Here is a 21,287-nt window from a genome sequence, read left to right on the forward strand (position 1 = left end):
CTTTTTTTCCATTGAGGGTAATCCACTAAAGTAATTTTACAAATTCAAAGAACATCACTTTCAATACCTTTTTTTTTTTATTTTATGTTGTCCACCCTGGTATTTTGCATAGTTTAATCCAGTTCAGACTTTCTTCCGAATTTTTCTCTGAGCAGTCTTATCATAATCAAACAAATTCAACTTAGGCTTTTTATCTACCTTATGTACTCTTTGGAGAATGTGTAGTCTTTTGTCACTTGTCACTTAAAGGAATGGATTTTTTTTATGTCCCCACATTGGTGACAGGGGTTTAACTGATTAATTTGCTGTCAAATTCATTGCAGACATTAGTGAACTCGATTTAGATGCTCCGTAAGGATTTCAGTCACACAGCAGGTGAGCAGCTGAGGTTAGGATCATGGAACAAGTGTTTGCAGTGTCCAGACTAGTCTTTATGGTTGTATTTGTAATTCAGACTGTTGGGTATTGACTAATTTAAAACAGGACCATTGTATCCTATGGCTTGGGCTAAACCTCTGGTGTTTCGTACTTTAATTCCTGGGTTATTAATTGCCCATGCAGATAGTGTGTCTCTATGTGCGTGTGCTCTCCTTTCCCTACGTTCTCCATTGGGAAGATATCGCTACATTTCAGCCTCACTTCATTAAACATCTCAGAATACACCCACAAAGGCAGTTGTATAGACGACGCACGTCGTTGCAGGCAATACATTTTACTAAGTGAAGCGCCTCCAAGGCAGCGAGGCAGCGTGTGCCCCCACGCTGCATCCATCACTGCGCCGCCAGCCAGGCCAGTGGGAATGGGTAAGCACAGCAGGGCTCCCCACATCTCCTCCTTGTTGTCTTTCCATCCCTATCCCTGCGAAAACCCTGGATGCTCCCAGGCTGGAGCGCTTAATCCAAGCTGCCCATGCCCGCTCGCATGGATCGGTTTGTGCTTTCCGCCGTACCGAGCAGCTTTACAGCGCTGTTTCAGCGGCCGTCTGGGCTGGAGCAAGTGTTGTATCTGTCACCAGCCGTGCTGCTTGTCCCCAGGGAACCTCTCTCAAAGTTCAGCTGCAGGGAAGTTGCCCACGAGGTAACGTTACTGCAGTCAATGCCGATAGAATAAAAGGCAGTGGGAGACTGGGCAGGCTCCTTAAGCTCCCAGTGACCTGGGATTTCACAGAGCACGGGGCACTACACCAGCAGAAAATGCACCAGCACCTGCAGATATAAAAACCACCTTTCAGGTATTACTATGTTGAAGTTAATTTTTTTTTTCCCTGCATCAGAACTGGCTCAGAGACCTTCTCTACACCTATATCTAAGATTATGCTTAACATAGTTGTCATGTTAAAGGCGAGCAGGCACCATTAAGATACCACCTCGCTGGCGCACATAGCATTAATTTCCCCCAAAACATGTTACTGCTCCTCTTGCAGAGTCATGGTACACGGAAAGGATGGAGAGCTCAGTTATTGGTAAAAACTGATGTTTTTATTCTTTGAGGGAAGGTGAAGGAAGATTTAGATTTGTCTCCCTTCCTTCTACCTCCTTTCTCACAACAGTGCAGTAAATGATCCCCTCTGCTATCCCAAGGTTTATTAGATGGTTTATCACATACTTACATTTAATCCTCCCAATTTTGCTGTCTCCCCTGGGCCCTCAGCTCAGCTGTCCTCAGGTAGGAGAGCTACTTTTCTACAGCTTCTTTTCAGTTAATGAATTTTTTATTTTAGCCAATGCTTTTTTAGCATCTAAATTTTGCTAATTCATTCTTTCTCACCCATCCACACACCTTGTTTTTGCATCAACATTAAATTGCATTAACACAGACACTGCAGCAATTTACAGAATCCAGACTGACTGCATTAGTCTGTCCATTCCTTCTCCTGCAAGCAGAGCTCTGTCTCATACTTATTTTAGTGAGCTGGTGGTATTCAAAAGAGTTTATTTTCATTTCAGTTATTTTAGCTGGGTTGAAGGGCTTGCACAGAACTAGTGCTGCTGATTTTGTCCTCGTAGATTTACTGTAAGTCTTTTCTGAAAGTCACAGATAGCAAGAGTCCGGTGTGTGTCATTGTAAATGTCTGCAATAGCATCCAGCACTAAAATACAATGTTGTGCTCCAGTACAAGTCAGAATTGGCATAGTATTCAAGGATTTTTTTCCTCCCTTCTCCTCCATATGCAGATTTGCATAGTCATCCACGATCCTGAGGGATATTTGCCTGCATCTGATGGATCCAGCCTTGACTGTCCTCGAGGTAGAAAACAGAGTGATGGGAGAATTATTTATACAGGTCCATCAAATCCTACTCGCCTCTCACTGTGAACTATGGATCCAACTATGGATCTATCCTTATAAACTCATGCCCTGCCAAACAGTGATATTAAACTTATCTATATATATAGATAGATAGATAGATAATAGAAGTAGTGAGGTAGAAATAGTGAGATGACCTCAAGGAACAATGCTGGCATGGGATGCTTCAGTTTGCTGTTGGCAGCACCTTCCAAAGGCAGCACAAATAAGCCATTTCCAATGGACCTTTATCACCTAGGCACAATATGTGAAAGATCCTCAATCCCTCATCAACACTAGGTGACTCGGAAAGGGAGGAAAATCTGCCCCGTGTCTCTGTCTCACGGAGCAGCTCCCTCACTTGGGTACCTTGGTCACATCCAGTCCCTCCCGGCTGGATGCTAATGGATGGTGACGCTTTGCTCAAGGTTTGACCCCAAGCACAGAGCCAAGACGTCTGTGCAGACAATGAGCTCAGGTGGCTGCCTGGAGAGGGAGCCTTGGGAAGCCCCCAAACCCTCCCTGCTCCTCATTTGTGCTGCACTTGAACACGTGCTGTGGCAATGGAAAAAGCTATCAAGGCTCCCTGAAGGAGCAGGGATCGATGCCATGCAGATAAAATCAGCAGCAGGGAAACTCCAGGTAGAAGTATAAAGCCATGAGTGCTTCTAGTTCAGCTTCATTCGGGTCTTGATAGCGAGATTTTAGTGGGAAACCAACTCTAGCTTGAATTGTCTGACAGCTCCTCTTTGTGAACAGCAGCAGTATTGACAGCACGGTACTTTTTGAAAGAAAAGAAGGTTTTTCTCCCCCTCTCCAGAGGAAATAGGCTCCATGTTTAATAGCCTGATGCTGTTTCCTTTTCTTCCGAGCTAAGCCTGTTTAAAAAGAAAATCCAATAGCTGACTTTCATTACAATTGTGACCTCAAGTTCTCAGGAAAAATAGTATTAGTTCTGGGATGTGATTACATGCTGTTTTAGGGGGTTCTCCATGGAGTTGTTGGCCAGGTCTTTTCTTTGGTGTTGGGTAAATGTAAGCCCTGCACAGGTCCTGATTACATCAAGTAGATCTCGAGGATCCCAGGAAAAGACAGGCAAAGACTGTTACATTTTCCTAATGTGCCTTATCTTAATGTTTTCTTAATGCTTTCTTAATGTGACCTGTGGCTGGTGCCTGAGGTGGACCAAGGAGCTGGCCCACCTGAGATACCTGCTGGTCCTTCTCACACTAGGAGTGCTGGTGGATACCAGCATCCAGGCTAACAAAAGGCATGAAGATTAGGTAAAGAACAAGCAGTAAAAGATATTAATATACAGAATAATTGCCCCCAAAGGGGTTTGACTGCTGCACTCTGGTTATTTTCAGAGTCCGGACATGGTGACCAAACCATCGATGTGGCCAGAGAATATTGAACAAACACATATGTAATGCTCTGAAATACTGTTTCTAAACTTGAGAACATCCAGGCATGGAAAAGTCAGTGTCATAATGAAAAACGTAATTAAAGTTTGGGCCAGATTGAACCCATTACATCTCTCCTATGTACCCAGTATTGATTTCAGTCCTAGTTTCAGAGATATGTAGCTTGATACCTCTGAAATCCCATGAACAGGGGCCTAAGCATCGGCATGCATGCCATTTCTGTGGCTAAAACCCAAAAATATGCCTTAAACCAACTGTAACTTGGTAGGATTCATATTTTCTGCAAGCTGAGTGGATGTGAGTGAGTGAAAGGAAGATTGCTCTTTAGGCACGATCTGTAAATAGATCAGAAAGGGCTATTTTGGCTGTATTTTTGAGTTGGGCAAAAACTGCAGTGGATTACATTATTCAGTGGCTAATGTAATGTTAATGTGGCCTGGGTGGCTGTGAGGAGAGAACTTAAGGTTTAATCATTTTGTAATGCACTTACGTTGCCCATTTTAGATTTGTCAACTGTCATAAATGAACTGCGGTTTTATCCCTGGACTATATATAGAGTTGCTATTTATATATTTTTCATCTGCAGCTTATGCAGTTTAAAAAAAAAAAAAAAAAAAAAAAAAAAGGAGGGATCAGAGAGGAGTGAGGAGGGCTACACGTTCAGAGCTGTTCTGTCCAGAGCGTTCCCGAGTGCTTTCATGCAGGAAAATGCAGCCTGCCCTTAAGTCTCAGCTTAGGTAGTTCACATTCTCGAAAGAACAACCCTTTTCAGAAAGCCATTTAATGCAGTTAATGCAGCAAAACATGTGAAAATACAGCCAGGCAGAACGGGCCGTTGCTGAACTTCTGCTCAAACTGCTTTGAGTCTGACATATTCATCATCTGCAAGCAAAAATCCCGGGAAATCCCATCCGTGGTATTACTCTTCGCTAGTTTTTTTTGAAACCTGTGATATCCTATTGCATTCCAAATTCTACCTAAAAGCCACCCACAATAGGGCTTTTTGTATATATGTTCTAGCAGCTCCCAAACAAAGAATATTCTCCCTTTGACTGCATATTCCCCCTGCTGCTTTCTCTGCTGTGTCTCCTCACAGCATCACTCGAAATCTTGCAGAGCGTTACAGGCTGCCCGAGCACTGATTAATGTTGTTGCCAAATAAAAAGGGGTTGTGAGCAGACTTTGCTGCTCCTATCAGCTTGAAGAAGTATTTAAATGCACTTTCTTTTTCTTTGGGCATCCATTTGAAAAAAGAAACATCTAAGGGAAACTTGAGAAAGCAGAACACCCTGCTGATTATAAGTTTCAAGTGTTCCTGTTGTCTCATCTTTTAATCAAATTCTTACTCGAAAAGTGCTTTCTGCAGGGGGTATTGCATTGCCTATTTCTCTCCAATGCTATATCCTACAGCCTAGAGGATTTTATTTATCCAAAAAATAACATATTTTTTTTAAAGCAAGAGGACCCATGTTTTCATCTACATCATTTACCTACGAAGTGCAGGGTAATTTATATGGGAAATGCAGTCTGTCCTCAACTGCAGAAGAGCCTGATTTATCAACTGTGCATCTGCTTCATATAAAGTGCACTGACTAGAACAAAAAATGCTATTCTAGCAAAACCAGAACATTCTCCTTAGTTTTCAATAAATCATATTCTACCTATGGGATGTCTTGTTAATGACTATAGATGAAATCCACAGAGGGAGTTCCTTTTCTATCTTTGGATGAGGCCAGCAGAGCCTCATCTGAGTGGCACCACCTCCACCGTCTCATCTTTGGTGCCTCCAACCACCCCTCAGGCAGCAACACTGAAGAAGAGACAGACACTCAACAGGATGACCCAGCAGAAGAGGGTGGAGGTCTCAGCAGGAAATATTCATGCCTTGAATCTTTAGTTTCTTCACTGGGAACCCAACCCTGTGTCTTTCCCTTCCCACCCACTGTCCTGAGAGTAGTAAGGACAAGGAGAGTATAGGGAACTGCTCCTTGACCCTGCTAGTCATTGCACTCTTTGCACCTTCAGTGCTAACCTTCCCTAAAACAACTGAAGTTTTAGGAGACCGAATGTTAGGAGGAAGGGCTTAGAGCTGGCATTATGATACTGTCAGTGGAGCTTGAAGGTGTCTATGGAACAGGGAGCAGTTTTCTGCAAAATAGCAGCATGTGGAGCCATGGCAGATCCCTTTGGGCAGGACCTGTTGTCCTTTGCTGTATCTCCTTTCCCTCACCCTTGAGTGGTGAGGTCCATCCCTACCAGCAGTTCCTCAGCAGGTTGTGAGGACTTCATATGCCCTGCTGGAGGGACTCTCAAACACATAAGCTGCAGAATTTTAAAGATGATTCCCTAATAGGAATGCTGCTCTGAAGTCCATCCTCCTCTGGAGGTCCCGTTTATTACATGGCCTTCTGTGAAGAAGTGTTTAGCAATCCAGCATTAGTGAGGGGGCGTTTAGATATGCTCTTCTGTTTTTTATTGTACGATGAGGGTCTTTATTTCTGACAGTGCCTCTTGTTCCTCCTGTACTATAAATTGTAACATAAAAATATCACAGATGGGATGAGCTGAGTCCTTGACCTTGTTTCATTGCTGCAGAAAGCCAGGTGGTGCTTCTGCAAGTGTTTCCAGTTCCTCCAACTGGCAATGGACTCAAATAGCTCCCATCAATAGATTGCCAGTCCTTTGTCCCCATGCCACAGAGTGAAAAAAAGTCACCTTTCCAACAGTTTGCCAATTGTTGAGACATGTTGCTCTTTCAGGACGATCTGAAATGTTATTTCTTCTGCTCATGTAGGTTTTTTTTGTTTTATTTATTTATTTATTTTCTATTCAGGACTTTCCTAAGCAGATATTGAGCCTTCTGTATTGCAGGGGCTTGGATAGCTAAAGTGATGAGTTGAACTAGTCCCTATGCGGGTAAGCATGGCTCATCTCCCAGTTCTGTGCACATCTCCAAGGGCTTGTTGTGGCCCAGGAGTGCCATGTCACAGGCTCCTCAGTAGATTAAGACCATATCTGGAACCAGCGTCCTCTTTGTAACATCCTGAAGAAGCCCTTGGGATTGAGGACACCTTGTTGCTTGTTCCTTTTCTAGACCCAGGTACATTTCAGGTTCTCATCCTCCCTGACACAGGATACCTGGGGTCACCACAGGTGTGATCTTGAGCTTCTCTGCCCTAGGATATCTTTCCCAAATGCTATTACCGGGGTTGGTCTGTACAGGCCAGGAGAGCTCTTGCTTCTGCCATTTCTCAGCTATCCTGCTTGCATTTCTGATGCCTTTGCCAACCTGGCCAGCACTGAACCTGGCCCCTGATAGACACTTCCTACATAATCCAAGACTTGCTTTGGTGGCAGGGTTGTTCTGAGGTTTAATTAAGTTTACAGTTTCTAATTAAATTGATTTGAGATCTTGGGAATGGAAAGCCTTTTAAGAGCAAAATATATTGTCATTTATTTAAAAGTTTGTATTTTTGGTCCAGGAACCTTTTAGATTAGAGGTTATTTTTAGCATCTAGAAGTGAAGTATGAGTCATTCTAAAGTCTTTGGTGTTGCTAGTTAAAGCCTTTTCTCTTTTACCTGAATCAAAAGAAAACAATTAAGAATTACTAAACACCTTTATGTAACCACTTTTGTCAGGATGAAATATATGACAGTCATATGTATATGTATATGACATATACAGTCAAGAAGCAAAGAACATGTATTTCAAAAGAATAAAAGTGATGGACTGAGGAGATATAGGAGACCTGGACTGCAGTCCTCGTGTCCTGCTTCCTATGCTTATTTTACAGGGTGTCTCATTCTGCCCCCAAAACATGTTCAAAGAACCTCTTGTAAGGAATGGTACCTCTGCATGTCATCATTAATCAGATGAAGTTTTAACTTTGGACTCAATCAATCAAAATCAAACATTCCCCGTGGAAGATGACTAAATATCATGCAGATATGGCAGAGAAACCTTCAAAACGATCAGAATTAACCAACTCTGCTTTCCTTGCCTTTTGCATGACAAAATCATCTTTTACCTTAATAAGAGCTACCCAATGCCTAGTTTATGCTTACATGTAAAAGTAACTATTTAAAAGCCTCCCTTGGGCTCTCTGAAGGGAGCTTTGGGGTCAGACCCTTATTCACACAAGCCTTTCCTCCCAGGACTAATTGCACTGTAGTTCCCTTGGGATTAGTGCCCTTCTGGGAATAGGAAATCTTCTCCCTTTGTGCTCCAAGTGTGTCACTGCCTTTTGCCAGGAGAAACTGAGTCACCCCACGCCGATTTTGAGAGTCAGCTGAAATCTTTTTTACACCCCTTTTATCTTTTTGCCTTTTTTCTGATATCTCATTTAAGATAACTAAGAATAAGATATAAGAATAACTAAGAAACAAAGAGTATAAAGTAACTAAGAGAATATGGATCAATCAAAGAGATGGGGGAGACCTGGACTGCAGCTCTTGTGTCAGAGTCTGCTTTCAGCACCCAGGTAACCAAAAAAGTGGCCTTTGACAGGGCACCTCATTTAAGGCAGCTAAGAAACCTTGACATCCTTCAGGACTCTTGCATTTAGAGCTCAATAATATGTGACAGCTAAATGACTGTGTTTAACTGGTGAACCTTTTTCTTTTATCAAAAAAAAATACTAACTCATTTAAAGTACAATTTTTACTAGAAAAGACATGCTTGAGTAAAAGAAAAGCAATATTTTGAAATTATCAATACTTGTGGGTTTGATTTTTCAAATTAGTAGTTTGCTTTCCAGGTATCTATTTTGAACCATCAATTTCCTATTTATAGGAAAGATAATTATCACACAGAATTATAATACGACCACAAAGGAAATGACACATTTGAAACTAACCTAAACAGATAAAGGCAGGACCTTATCCATTTTTTTTTTTACACCTTTTCATTTTGTATTTCTTTTGTCCTGAGATAGAACAAAGGAATATTTCAAAGGCTTCTAAGTGCTAAACCATTTCTCTGCCCAACTCTAATTACTTGATTGAATTATTTGTAGGCAGATTGCTGCTACCTTTAATTAATCAGTTCCATAAATGCTTTCTTCAGTAATCTCTGACCCATAGCTCATTCATAGCTCGTTTTCACTGATCAGCAGTCTATGCTTTTGCTGATTTAATTAGACATTTAGCTCACATGGCCTGTGTGAGGTTCCTGTTTGCATAGATTCTGACTTAAGTTGGGAATTTGCAAACAATTGCTAATTCTCACTTGAAATTCATCCCTTCTGAAACCTCCTGTGCTTCTGAATCCCTATGCTGGGGTGAGTAGGAGAAGGCAAAGCACTAGGAACATGAACACAGCTGGAGTGAATTTGTTTAAAATGCTGCAAGGGCTTTCCTGGGGAATTTTTGGCATTGCTCACTGAGTCCTAATTGCTTTATGAGCTTAATGGAGTTAACACTGGCCACTGTGTCCTGGCCTCGTTGGGGATAAGGGCATAAAGGAAGCCCAGTGGCCCAGAAGCTCTTCTGGTAGCACAGGAACTGTGAGCAGCAAAGAGGAGAGACCCTCTGCAAGAAGTGGAATCAGAGGAAGAATTTTATTTTTATTTTGTTTTTTTGTTGTTGTTAGACCCATGTGTTTTATTGTTGTCATGAATGGGGAAAGTCATAGCTTTGGTTGCCTCAGAACAATCCTGTTGCTTTCAGAAGTGGTGCTAAAAAGAGTCCGGATTCAGGGTAAATCCTTAGCTCTCCTACTCCTTTGCAAGTAGAAGAAATACTTCATTTTTCTGGCTGATGGTGGAGGAGACTTCCCTTTCAAGGTAAACCTGCATTTTACAAGTATGAATGCTATCTAGCTAAGTACTTCTGATATGTGACAAAGGCCTTATCTGATAACGCTTCCCTCATTTCAAGGTGATGATGAATACAAGGAAGTTCCTGGTCTGCTTTTGTGCTCATTCCAGAACCTTCCATAGTTAAGGTTTAATGCCCAATCTGGCAAATTTCTGGTGTGCATCTTTACCTCACCTAGGGCTGTGCATGTGGAAGAGTAGGGACTGGCTATGCAATGAATATTTAAATAAATAACTAAAAAGCCGTCAATAATTATAAGTTTGCATGTTAAAAGCTGCCTCCAGAATTGCAAGCACCTGGAGAGGTTTGGGTGCAGTGTAGTAGAGCAGTCATCACACACATGGCTGGGATACCAGAGCGTCCTGATAGGAACTGGGAGTTTGGCCCCATCACCTCTAAATAGAGAGCAGCAACTGGTATTTGTGTTAACTGCCCACGAGCCCGCTGCAGGAATAAGAGCAGTGCCCAGGAGGGGGGCAGTTTAATGAGCAGCAAAACCTTTAGTTTTTCTCAGAAGTCACTTTTTGCATAAAAATATCTTGAGTTAAAAGTCAGGAGTTTAATATTTTGTCAACTGCTGTTCAGAAGCTGTTGACGGTTTATTGCTTTTTTTTCTTTCTTTTTTAATTGTATTTTTTTCTCTCTTAATCACTTCCCTAAATCTTCAGTGGTTTAATAACACGGCACTTGTGCCCACCCTGTCTCACAGGGGAAGCTTCAATCTACAAGGTGCTTCTGATAATAGACATTCATCTTAATATAAACGCTATGTATTATATAATGTATATATGCATATTATATGCATACACTGCACATATACTCTATATGTTATATAACATGTGTATGTACATGTGCGTGTATATGTATATGCACATATGCAGGTAGCTGGCAAAGCAGAGTTCCCACACAAACTCGCTCAGCCATTTGGGAGCAGAGGAGATGTCAGGTGGCTCCGAGCTCTTTGCACCTCTGCTTCCCTGAGGAGCTTTTCCCTATCTGTCCCACAGGAGCACTGCCCAGGAGGGTCACCAGCCCTGGGCAGGCGGGGTGGAAGCCGCCCAAGGCAGGGACTATCTCCTCCACGTGCACGGCCTAAGCAGTTGCCTCTGAATCATGGTATTTATTAATCATGCCCCTTGGGGACATGCTGGCGCTCGGTGTGTGCCCTGGGGCAGAGGCAGGCTCAGGTTGCTCCCGTGCAGCCAGCGCCTTGCACAAGGCTCTGCACTTGCTGCGCGTCGCCGCTTCTCGCCCTGCTTGCGGAGCCGGGGGCGGCTGCAGTGCTGCCAGCCGCTCCTCGCGGGCACCACTGCTCCCTGCGTGTCCTTGTGCCCACCCGAGCATCGCACACGGGGGGCATTTTTATAGGCTGCTCCCCAACTCAACAGCAAGTGCCTGTTTGATGGTGAGGCTTGGCGTCTGGGAAACATCACTGTGCCCATGCGCGTGGTGCAGAGCAACAGCACTGACGGGCTGCAGGAACAGCAACCAAATGCACAGGCTCAGTCACCTCCTCATTAGTCTCCGAGCGAAGTCGCTTAAAAATAGCTGTGACCTTCATTACTGACCTCTTTGCATCTGTCTAATTGTTGCTGTTCCATAGAAAGCAATCACAGTGAGTACAGGCTGGGCACTGTGTTGAAGAGCCAGGTTCAGGGGGAAAGGCTTGTTTGGCTCAGGCTTGGAGCTTAAGGTGGTCCCTTCTTGGGGGAGAAGGTGCTTATTTGAGCACTGTGGCTTGCAAAAGCCATGAGGCTGTGTCTGCACAGAGGACTCTATGCTGTCTTAGGGAAAGGGGCTCCATGCAACCCAGTGTCACTGCTGCCAAGCATCATTTTGAGCCTCACGAGCGCTCAGCTGCAACAGGAGACTTGCAGCCACGAGCGGCTTCCTCAAATCTGGAAGCCGCGTTTGAAGCCCAGGAGCAGGCTCATCGGTGGAAACATTTGGGGAACAGCTGGTATGGGCTCTGCTGCTCCTCCTTGTCCATGGGGAGTGCTTGTGTTGCTGTAAATTAGGTGGCTGGCAGCAATCCCTGTTCACACCCCATGCCTCACTCCTAGTAGGCTGGGAAGGGAAGATGTTGAGCATTGCAGCTGGCTGCAAGCCACCAAGGAGGAGGCTGTGGGAAGGTGATGCTCGGGGACTCCTTGGGCCGCCTGTCTGGGAGCTGCTACCAGTCCAAGGAGCTGCCGGTGGGGGACAAGCAAATTTGCACCTACCAACATGAGCTACATGAGGCAGAAATCAAGATAGATGGAAGGATGGAAGGGAAAAGAGGACAGCAGAAGTTCATGGCATGAAAACATAATTAACATATTGCAAGATCTGGCCTGAACACTCAAATACTAATACTCAAATACTTTCCCTTTCTCTTCTCCTCTGTCACTGTTGGTTTTGTGGGCTTTTTCTTCTTTTTTTTTTTCTTTTTTTTTTTTTTTCTTCTCTCTCAGTGTTACAGCTTAGGATAAATTTTGCTCCCAAATGAGGAGTAAACTACATGAGCTAAATGTCAGGCTACTGTGTTAGTTCCGTCAGAGTGCAGTGTAAAATCCATATAACAGATTTTTTTCCCCTCCTTTTTCTGATTCATTCTGTGGCTCAGATAATAGTTTTGCAGCATGGTAGGTTTCAAGAAACTGAATAACAACTAGAAAGTTTTTCTCTTTATTGCCTCCATCTGCTCCTCTAGATGAGGAGTAGCTCCTTATGATACATTTGGAATAACACATCTGCTGCTGCACATTGCTGTGCTGGGTACTGGCCCCTTCTTGCTTTCTATGACAAATAAGCAACAGAATGACAAATAAAACGGCGGCTGCCTTTGTCAGCTCGAGCTCTTTGTGCTGCAGGCTAGATGAAATACCCACACAATCATGGCACCATCCCATATTTATTTAAAAATATTAAACTATTTATAATGGAGAGGTCATCAGCATGCTGCATTCATTAGCCAGGGCTCCAGGGAAGAGAGAGCAGTGAGCAAAAATACAAACAGGCTCTGCACAAAAGAAAAGGGAGCAGAGAAGCCTTCTTTTGAAATGTCAGTGCTGAGCAGCAATTAAAATCAAGAAGACTTAAAATACAAGGAATTTCAATAGACCAGCTACAGCTGCCAGTGCTGCCTGGCAGGGAATTCATCGTGGGGTTCCCATGGACTTGAGGTTGGAGGAGCAGGTCTGTGTTGCTTTAAAACAGAAATGGGTTTTCTTTGTAAAAATAAGACTAGAAATGTTGTTTTGGTAGAGAACAGGCAGTGTCAAAAGCCTCAACATGGCAAGCCCAGTGGGGAGAGGGTTTCATGCTGCAGGAGCACCTCTTCTGGACCATACTCCAGCTCTGAGGCCATTCACTGGAGTGGACAACCTCACACCACAGGTTGAGGCCACCGTGAACAACAAGGCAAGAGCCCAAGATTTGAGTTTGCCCAGTGGGGATGTTAACAGGAAGTTAAAGCTGTGGCAGTGCTTTTCCAGCTCTTAGTCCCCTTCATTCCATCCCCTGCTGAAATCTGTCGGGCAAAGCAGTTACACCTTGCTAGATGTGCCCGGTCTCTGCTGACTTGGCACGCAGGCAAAGCTGAGCGTGGTACTGAAGCCAACATTAGATAATGAATTGGAAGAGGTCAGGGCAGATGAAGAGATGAATATTTCGTCTTTGGCTGGCCATGCCCTTTCAGAAATTAATTTGCATTGGGCAATTGTGTGGCATTGGTACTTTTCTCTTTAAATATCCTTTTATCATCCTTTTTAGTAGACATGGATCTGATCCAAACCGAAGCAGTGCGCAGATGAGCTTTGGAGCTCTCCTTTGCTCTCCAAACTTCTCATTTACCAGACTGCCTTCTGAATATGTATTTTAGGTTTCTTGCTGCAGCTTTTCCTGTACCTGCTCTCACAGGACTTTTTTTCATGCTTAAGCCAGTCACTTTGGGCTACTAACTCTGCTGGCCTTGGCTATCTAAAGTCTTGCCTGCAAACAAAGGTCTTCTTAATGATGGAAGGACGAAGATAAACTCCATCCTGGCAGCCAGTCCCTGCAGACATGATCCTTAACTCAGTTTCCATAATATCATTGGACTCTGCGTTTGATTTTAATGCAGGAACTTACTGGAATTTCTGGGGGCTTTTTTTTTTTCTTTCTTTTTTTGTACTTTCATATCTCCTTGTAGTGCTGCTGCTGAATCATCTCAGAACTGAAACTTGCTTGGTTGGGGAGTAGGGTGTTTTTATAAATTATCGACATGCTGAAATTGGCCATTCTCCAAAGCAAGCCTTCCACTTTGCTAATGTGCCTTGGGCCTAATCCCCGTCACACTGTGGCAAGTGAACACGACTGGCACATGGTGCCTCCAATCCATCTGGAACTTCTCATCCTCCCCTTTACCTGATCTTCATGCCCCAGCGAGATCCTTGAACTTCATTTTAATTTGTGGCGAGCAGCAGGAGCTTTCACTCAACACTCACCAAGTCCCCATTTCGGAGCAGAATTTGCTCTCTCACATCTTCCCACTCTCACCCCCCAGGTCCTTCAATCTTTCAATTGCCCAAATCTCTCATCCCTATCCGGTAGGGTGTATTTAGGGCCAAGTGACACATACAGTGAGCAAGGAAAAATATATGCCAAGAGCAGCTAATACATGCCAAGAGCAGCTTTATCACCAATATATTAGAAGTGAAAGACTGTTGCTTCAGAGGTCTCCAAAGAGCAGCCAGAGCATTTCACAAGAGGAGGTACAAGTAATTCATGGCGGGTTATTCTCTGCCAGGCTCCTACCTCCACTTTGAGTGCTCTGCTGGGCAGGGGACTGTATCTGCCATTGTACAGTGTGGTGTTTTTTTTTTTTTTTTTTTTTGCTTGTATATATTTTTTTTAACCCAAGAACCCACATCTGCAACTAAAGGCTTTTTGGATGGAAGTCAAGAGTGTTAAGACTTGATTCTATTGCAGCAATGAAGGGATGAGCCTAATACTAAATGATGCTGAGGGATGTGGCTATTCATAGAGGATGTGTGTTTGTGTATATAAGCATACAGGTATATATACATGGATATACCACATACTTATGATGTCCATCCATCATGGTGCTATGAGATTGGTTTTCTTGCATAGGATAGTGTTTGGTGGCCTTGGGTGGCTGCTGTGTGGGGACTGCAGAGAGTTTCCATGACCTCATACCCCAAGGGCTGAGCATCGGTGGGCTGAGGATGGGGAGCTGAGCTGTCCTGCTGATGGGAGCAACGCTCTTGCTCATCCTCTTGATGGTGGTTACTTGTGATGGGTCTGGCAAGCTTCTGCCGAGTGCCCCACAGCTCTCCATGAGTTAAGACTAGATTTGTCAGAATTTTCTCATATTTCTGATTTTGGTTAAAGCTTCATGCCAGGAAGACAGGAGCAGGAGGCTGGGCTTGCCCTGCAAGGCCATACCAAAAGCAGTGTGGATTGAGCAGCCGCTGGAGCTCCTTGCTCTGCTCCTTGCTTCGATGCAGAGACAGGGGAGGCTGGAGCAGCAACCAGCGCCTCTCGGATAGTGCCAGGACGTGGCCCGTCCTGCCTCTGTGATGCTACTAGGAAAATATGGATAAACACTGTGGCAGGGACAGCCGAGCCCACATACGAGGGAGGCATGAGCCTCGGAGCTGTTCCCATGCCGCCTGCAGGGGCCCTGCTTAATTTAGGGCAGCTTGGCAGATTATGTGGCGAGACGAGCTAATTTGGGCTTGCGGTTCATGCGAAAGAATTACGAGACCGTCTGGGAGACAATGCGAGCTAATATTAGGACACTAGGCAGCGAGTCAGGAATCCCAATCCCAGCTCTGCCGCTGACCTGCTCCCAGGCCCCGGATCCCACTCTGGAGCTGCTTGGAGAAGAAGAGCATCCTCTCCCTGTATGTTTGACAATGTTAGTCCTGGGAGCTGTTGATGTCAACAAAGACTCCTGGCCTTTATTATATATAAATAGCAATAATAGCCATAATCTTTTCATGGGAGAACAGGACTAGCACCTTGCATCGAAGATGCTGCTGCTTTTGTTGGGGCCAGCTTATAGGTTTTCCCGAGCATAAAGATGCTATTGCAGGGCCAGCAAGCAGCAGCTTGGTCAGGGATGTTTTGGTGAAGCGTCAGGCTACGTGTTGAATTCTCCTGTTTCAGTGCTTCCAGCAGCAAGGCATGTTTGTGCTATCTCCCAGATCACTGCGTGATACCTTGAGGTGTGTTAATTGGCTCTGCTTCTGAGGACATGGATATGTGCGCTTAGCCTTCCACATGTGAGTTCTCATGTCTGTACATTACTCTCCCGAGCAAAGCAAAGCCAAGCCACAGATGGTTGCAGGGTCAGGGCCGTGCTGTGTATTGCTGTCTCCTGTCTGGTGTTTTTTTGCTGGTGTTATAATTATGACATAGAGAGGGACCTCCCAGACACTTCTCTTGGCTGAAGGATGGATGCATCGATGCTGCTCTGGAGAAATTCTTCTCCAAATACCAGGGCTGCTCCCATCAATCTGCTTTGACACTTCTTTATCTTCTTCCCTCTTATAATAATACTAAGGGTGTTTGTGCAGTTTTTTCTTGAGGATGAAATAAACTTTCTATCACCAAGATGTTTCCTCCGCTCATAGTTTATACGAAGAGGAAAAGGGATTTCTGCTGTTTATTCTGCACATAGTATTGCTATTAATATTCTGCACTTGCACTTTTTGCTCTTGAGAAAGAAACTGCTGCTGGAGCTACTGGACAAGATACTACCCGCGCTCAGTCCCACTTGCTTGTTGGTTTGGGGAAGCAGAGCCTTTGGGATAGTTTTATTTTCAGACAAAAACACTAAAATTGACACCTTTAGCCAGCTCCATGTAAACTGCTTGAACCATGCTGTGCTATGGGGGCAGGTGGGTTTTTTGGAGTGTTTGCTTCCTGTTTTTCTGTATTCAAACCATCAGACTTGAATCCATATCTATCACAGGGGACTATTGACTCACTCAACATGCAGGATTTTTGAAAGGTTCAGGCTCTGCATCTTCTTTATGGCACCATGCAGACTTATAAAAGCAGCCTTTCCTGATTTAAGAGCAGCTGTCTCCCACTCACAGATTTTCAGGATTTTAAGAGGGGATGAAGAGTGAGTTTTGTGGGTTGAAGAGAGGAGATGCAAGAAATGGCGCAGGGAGGTTGTACTGTGGGATTAAAAAAAAAAAAGAACTTTTTTTTTTCCATTTTGAAAATATGAGGTGGAAATGCTCTGTGTGTACCACATCCCATAAAAACTGCCAGGAATGGATACTTTGAGGGTTTCCTTCAGGGTTCTTTTTAGAAAACTGAAATATGTGCAAGCTTGCAAAGTAAATCTGATCCTGAACATAACCAACAGGCTGTGCCCTATCCCCTCTGCTCTGGACTTCCTCAGGAGCCTGGAAATGCTGGGAACAGGCTGACTCCGGCTGCTGCCAAAAAGCCGCACCCACAGCAATCATATCCTGGAACTGCAGACATTTCTGCCGGGAAGATATGCCTGAAAGGAACCCGGAGACTTAGGAGCACAAATGCTAATGAAACTTAATGAGACCCGCATTCCTAAATAGCTTAAGACTTCTTAAATATCACTTTTTAAAATAACTGCTGGCTTCATGCTACCTGTAAGATGTCCCGGGCCTTGTGTCCCTAGGAGGATATTACCTGCTGCTGGCTGGTTAGTCTTTGCTCTGTGGCCTTCTATTTCCACCCAACACACTCAGTAACTCCCCCCCTCAAAATACTGCTGCCTGGTGTGTGTTATTTAAGCTGTAAGATATGACAGAGTATGCTTTATGGGGCCATTAATTTATGCTGTGGGTGACTTTAACCACCCAAGAACTATATTAATGGCCCTATAAAATATACCCTGGAGTGTCTTAATATGATTATGAGATTGATCTTCAGCTTTATATTCCACTGTGTGGGAGATTATTGAAATAAATTGTAGAGGAAGGTGACACCGTAGATGCTTGCAAGGGGCGAGCTGCCTTTTCCTTCAGGGGACCCTGTGGTCGCAGATTTACCCTGTCCTTCTGCAGGGGAAAGTGCCACAGAACAACATGGGTCACTGCTTCGGGAGCAGGAGGCTGCAGACTGTTGCACATAAGGTGCTGTGTTACAGGATCCAGTTGAAATGGTTTCCAGAGATGGATCCAAAATTGAGCCAGCCAGGTTCCTCCTCCTTATCAGAAAACCAGCTTGATGCAAACATCTCTAACCACATAGAAAACCCTCCTCTGATAAAATATAGGTAGAATTACTATGAACAACAACTCCTCTTTGTCAAATCCTTCCGCGCAGGGTGTTTGTATGGGCGGATACTAGTTGCATGGATGTACCAACAGGATAGTAGAATGGCTGGACCTTGTTTAAAGTCTCTTTTTTTCTCTGGTATCCACAGGGATGGGCTCTCAAAGCTTCAAGGTCTTATGATATCAAAGGATTGAGGGCTTGGATTTCATCTGGAAATTAAAAATTAATTCTGCTGTATTAAGTCATCTGCATTTGCAGTTGTAGCCTTAGTCACTCGAAACTCTCTTTAAACTCTCTGGTGGATAAACCCACAACATTCTCAGTAAGTAGACACGTGTTTTCATCCCAAAACAAGCAAGACTGTTCTTCCCCAGTTTTTGGACAGAATTATTTTATTCTTGGGGAGTTTTGACTCTTTTTGTGCCCAAATCCAGGGTACAGCAAGAATCTTGAGAAGCCTGTGAGACCAAGACTGGGGATCAATATTCTCTCTGAAAGAACAGCTTTGGTTGTAAGATTTAGTGGGGCATGCAAGGCATTTTCTGAAGGAAGATGAAAGCAGCATCCTGCTCATAAGTAGACTACTGGCAACCAAAGACTGGGCTACCAAACTTCAGTTGAAGTCCTACCTATGCCACATTCAGCTGCTCCCCAGGTATACTATGAAACTTGGTTAATGAATGTTTGTAAAGCTTTTAGAGACCCTTGCACAAAGGAGGGTGTTATTGTTGGATGGCAGTAATTAGTCATGAAGAAGGTCTGTTAGATCATTAAATTGGTTCCTTTGCAAAGGCAGGTCTATAGTTTCTGAAGAGAGCAGAGCTGATAGGCAAAGGCAGGTTCTGTGCAGCACAATGACCTGGTTATCTAATGGATCCATGTGTGGGACTCTCTGGGGCAGAGCCAGCTCTGCTGTGGCCTCTTGGTCAATGCTGTTAACAGCTGACCAAGGGTTTCCTTTAACAGAAGCGGTTTGAGCAGGTATGTCCTAAAATCATCTTGTTGCAGCAGTAATTTTCTGGGCAATTGTAGGGTCAAGACTGAGGACAGCGAAGAAACTGGTTATATCTGAGGTGTTACAGGCAATGCCAGCTCCTAGGATCTAGGGCTATCCTGACTTTCTTAATAGCTTCAACACCTGATTCTTACTGGATGCACCTAACAGGTAAGATGGGAAGAAGTCAGTTGAACACTGAGTAAACAGACCAAAATTAAAGGAAAAATCTGAAAGTTGAGAGAAAGTTCTGGTTGAGGTTTTTGGATTTTGTCCATTACCAGCAAGAACAACAGGAGCAGAGTGGCCTAAACAGGAGAGCGCAGCATTAGGATGAAAATGGGGACAGATCATGCATTAGGATGAAGACATTAACAGATTATAGTTGCATTACGTTGTTGTAGCATTTGCAAGAAATTGGAAAATGTTGCTCAGAAATTGTTCTTGTCATAAATCTTACTGGCAAACTTATTCTAAAAAGTAGTTTTTGAAATTTTTTTCCCCGTGAGGAGCTCTGTTAGATCTGTTTGGGGCCGCCACGGCTCATGTGAGCATCACATGGACCCCAGATGAATCTTGGCTTAGCGGGGCTGTCACATAACACATCACATAAGACGAGAGTGATGAAAATACGTCACACCCAGGTCTCAGCTGCGAACAAGAGCTGCCCTGCACCGCATGTTCAGATGTGCGGCACGGCTTCCATCAGCTGGCACACACATGAGATGGAAACCCTTCCCGTGGGCCCTGCGGCTCACGGATGGATTGTGGGCCTCCCAGGCACTTGTTCCCAGGGACACTTGGCCTGTCCACTGGTCTGCTGTTTGCTGGCCCAGGCACCCATAAAAATATGTCATGATCCGAAGGGACAGGTTGGGTAGTTTTCTACAGAGATGGTGGAAGCAGATGTCAGGCCAAGAGGCTGCAGCTTGGACACGGAACATCAGAATGGCTTAAATGGGCAGGAAATTGAAGTATCCAAATTGTGAATGGAAAGCAACTGCTCTGGAAGCTGAGTGGAAATGAAGGCTACATGTAGCAGGCTCTGTTTCCCAAGTCCATTTCTGCATCGGCCCTTAACAATCAGGCTCTGTGATCCCCAGGGCAGGGGCCGCTTGTCGCAAGTTTCTGCAGGCTGGAGACCCTCTATACTGACCATACAGACCTGGAAAGAAGCGTTTGCATCCAGGACGCGGTGACACACAGAGAACTTCCATTCCTGTGCTGCATGACTTTGGACAGAGTGCTCCAGTTTTCTGGTTCAAAGGTGGCTCTGCCATTTGGGCCGGGCTGGCTGTTTGTGCCGTGCTGCCGTGGTGCATTCCCTAGGGCAACAGCTCTGTGCAGAAATAGCCCCATGCTGGGTCTTGGCTGGAGAACACACATGATGGGGAGGACACCAGCTTGATGAGAGACTGGTACTCCTTGACATCTAGGGCAGGTCCAAGGGCAAGGAAGGGATCAGATTCATCTCTGTTTAGTAGTCTGTGAACCAAGGAACAAGGCTGGCTTGTTGGCAAAGTATTCAGCCAGCAGCAGAGATATTAGGCTGAGCCCAGTCCCCACGCTGAGCCTGCTGATGCTCCTGCATCGCGTATCACTTCGGTACATGCATTGCTGTGGAGATGTGACATGAGACAGCAACACGGAGAGCAGCAAAATCCTCTGGATGGTCCCGTCACGGGTGTGTTACAGGAAGCAGCAGCAGAACATCAGGCTTTTTGTTTCCCCATGTCACTTCTCAGTCCCGATCAGCAGTAAACTAGGGCACACGTACATCTGACAGCCGAATTTCTTGCTGCAAGGGGTTCACTCATGCATAAGACTGCTCAAAATGAGGCCCTGGCTTTCAGGTTTGGGAAGCAGGGAGCGTGACCTGGAAGAGGCAGCTGCTGCCGAGTTACTTTTTTTCCTTATTTGACTTTTGCATCAGTCATTGAAGTTTGGGGTAACTTTGAAGAGTTGTGGCCGAGGGCAAATAAACCTTAGTATGTCCTTCCCCACCAGAGGGACCTGAGCACTGGTCTGTCCAGGTTTTAAATAATTATAGGGGAGGATAAAATGTATAAGGACATTATTAAAATCCATGTATTGAAAACCTGAAGAGCGGAGAGCTAAGGGTCTCCAAGGACTTTCATTCAGCCTCGCACAAGCAGTTGGAAACCACTTTTAATTGCAGACTCGTGGCTTTCCTCGGAATTTCTGCTGTATTTTGCCCCATCCTCCACCACCCCCCTTAGCGAGCGCAGGTGAGCGGCGATTTCCCGACGTTTGCAACTTGGAAAACGTTCCCAGGGGAGCGCGGGTTCGCCCTCCTCCCCCTTGCCAATCATCCCCGAAACCCGAGCCGCTCGCTCCGCTTCTCCAGGGGCTTTCAGGAAGAGAGAGGGAGGCGGGATGTGCGTTTGCCGCGGAGCGCGCGCTCAGCTCAGTCCTTATTGCTGCGGAAATGGTGCAAACGAAAAGCAGCCCAAAAGGATAAAAGGGGGGGGGGGGAGGAAAAA

At 44.8% G+C, this 21,287-nt stretch overlaps 1 protein-coding gene across 1 annotated transcript in view; it reads left to right on the forward strand.

Moving 5' to 3' along the window:
* The first annotated feature begins 19,676 nt into the window (after positions 1-19,676).
* The window catches only part of MAGI1 (membrane associated guanylate kinase, WW and PDZ domain containing 1), a 264,046-nt gene continuing 262,435 nt past the window's right edge, over positions 19,677-21,287 (forward strand). Inside the window, exon 1 of the mRNA XM_026052605.1 lies at positions 19,677-19,757. Within this exon, the coding sequence (XP_025908390.1) occupies positions 19,677-19,757 (81 nt within the window). The remainder of the gene's footprint in view (positions 19,758-21,287) is intronic.

The sequence above is a fragment of the Nothoprocta perdicaria genome, unplaced genomic scaffold (assembly GCF_003342845.1).
Source record: "Nothoprocta perdicaria isolate Ctin4 unplaced genomic scaffold, notPer1 scaffold_9, whole genome shotgun sequence".
Lineage (NCBI taxonomy): Eukaryota > Metazoa > Chordata > Aves > Tinamiformes > Tinamidae > Nothoprocta > Nothoprocta perdicaria.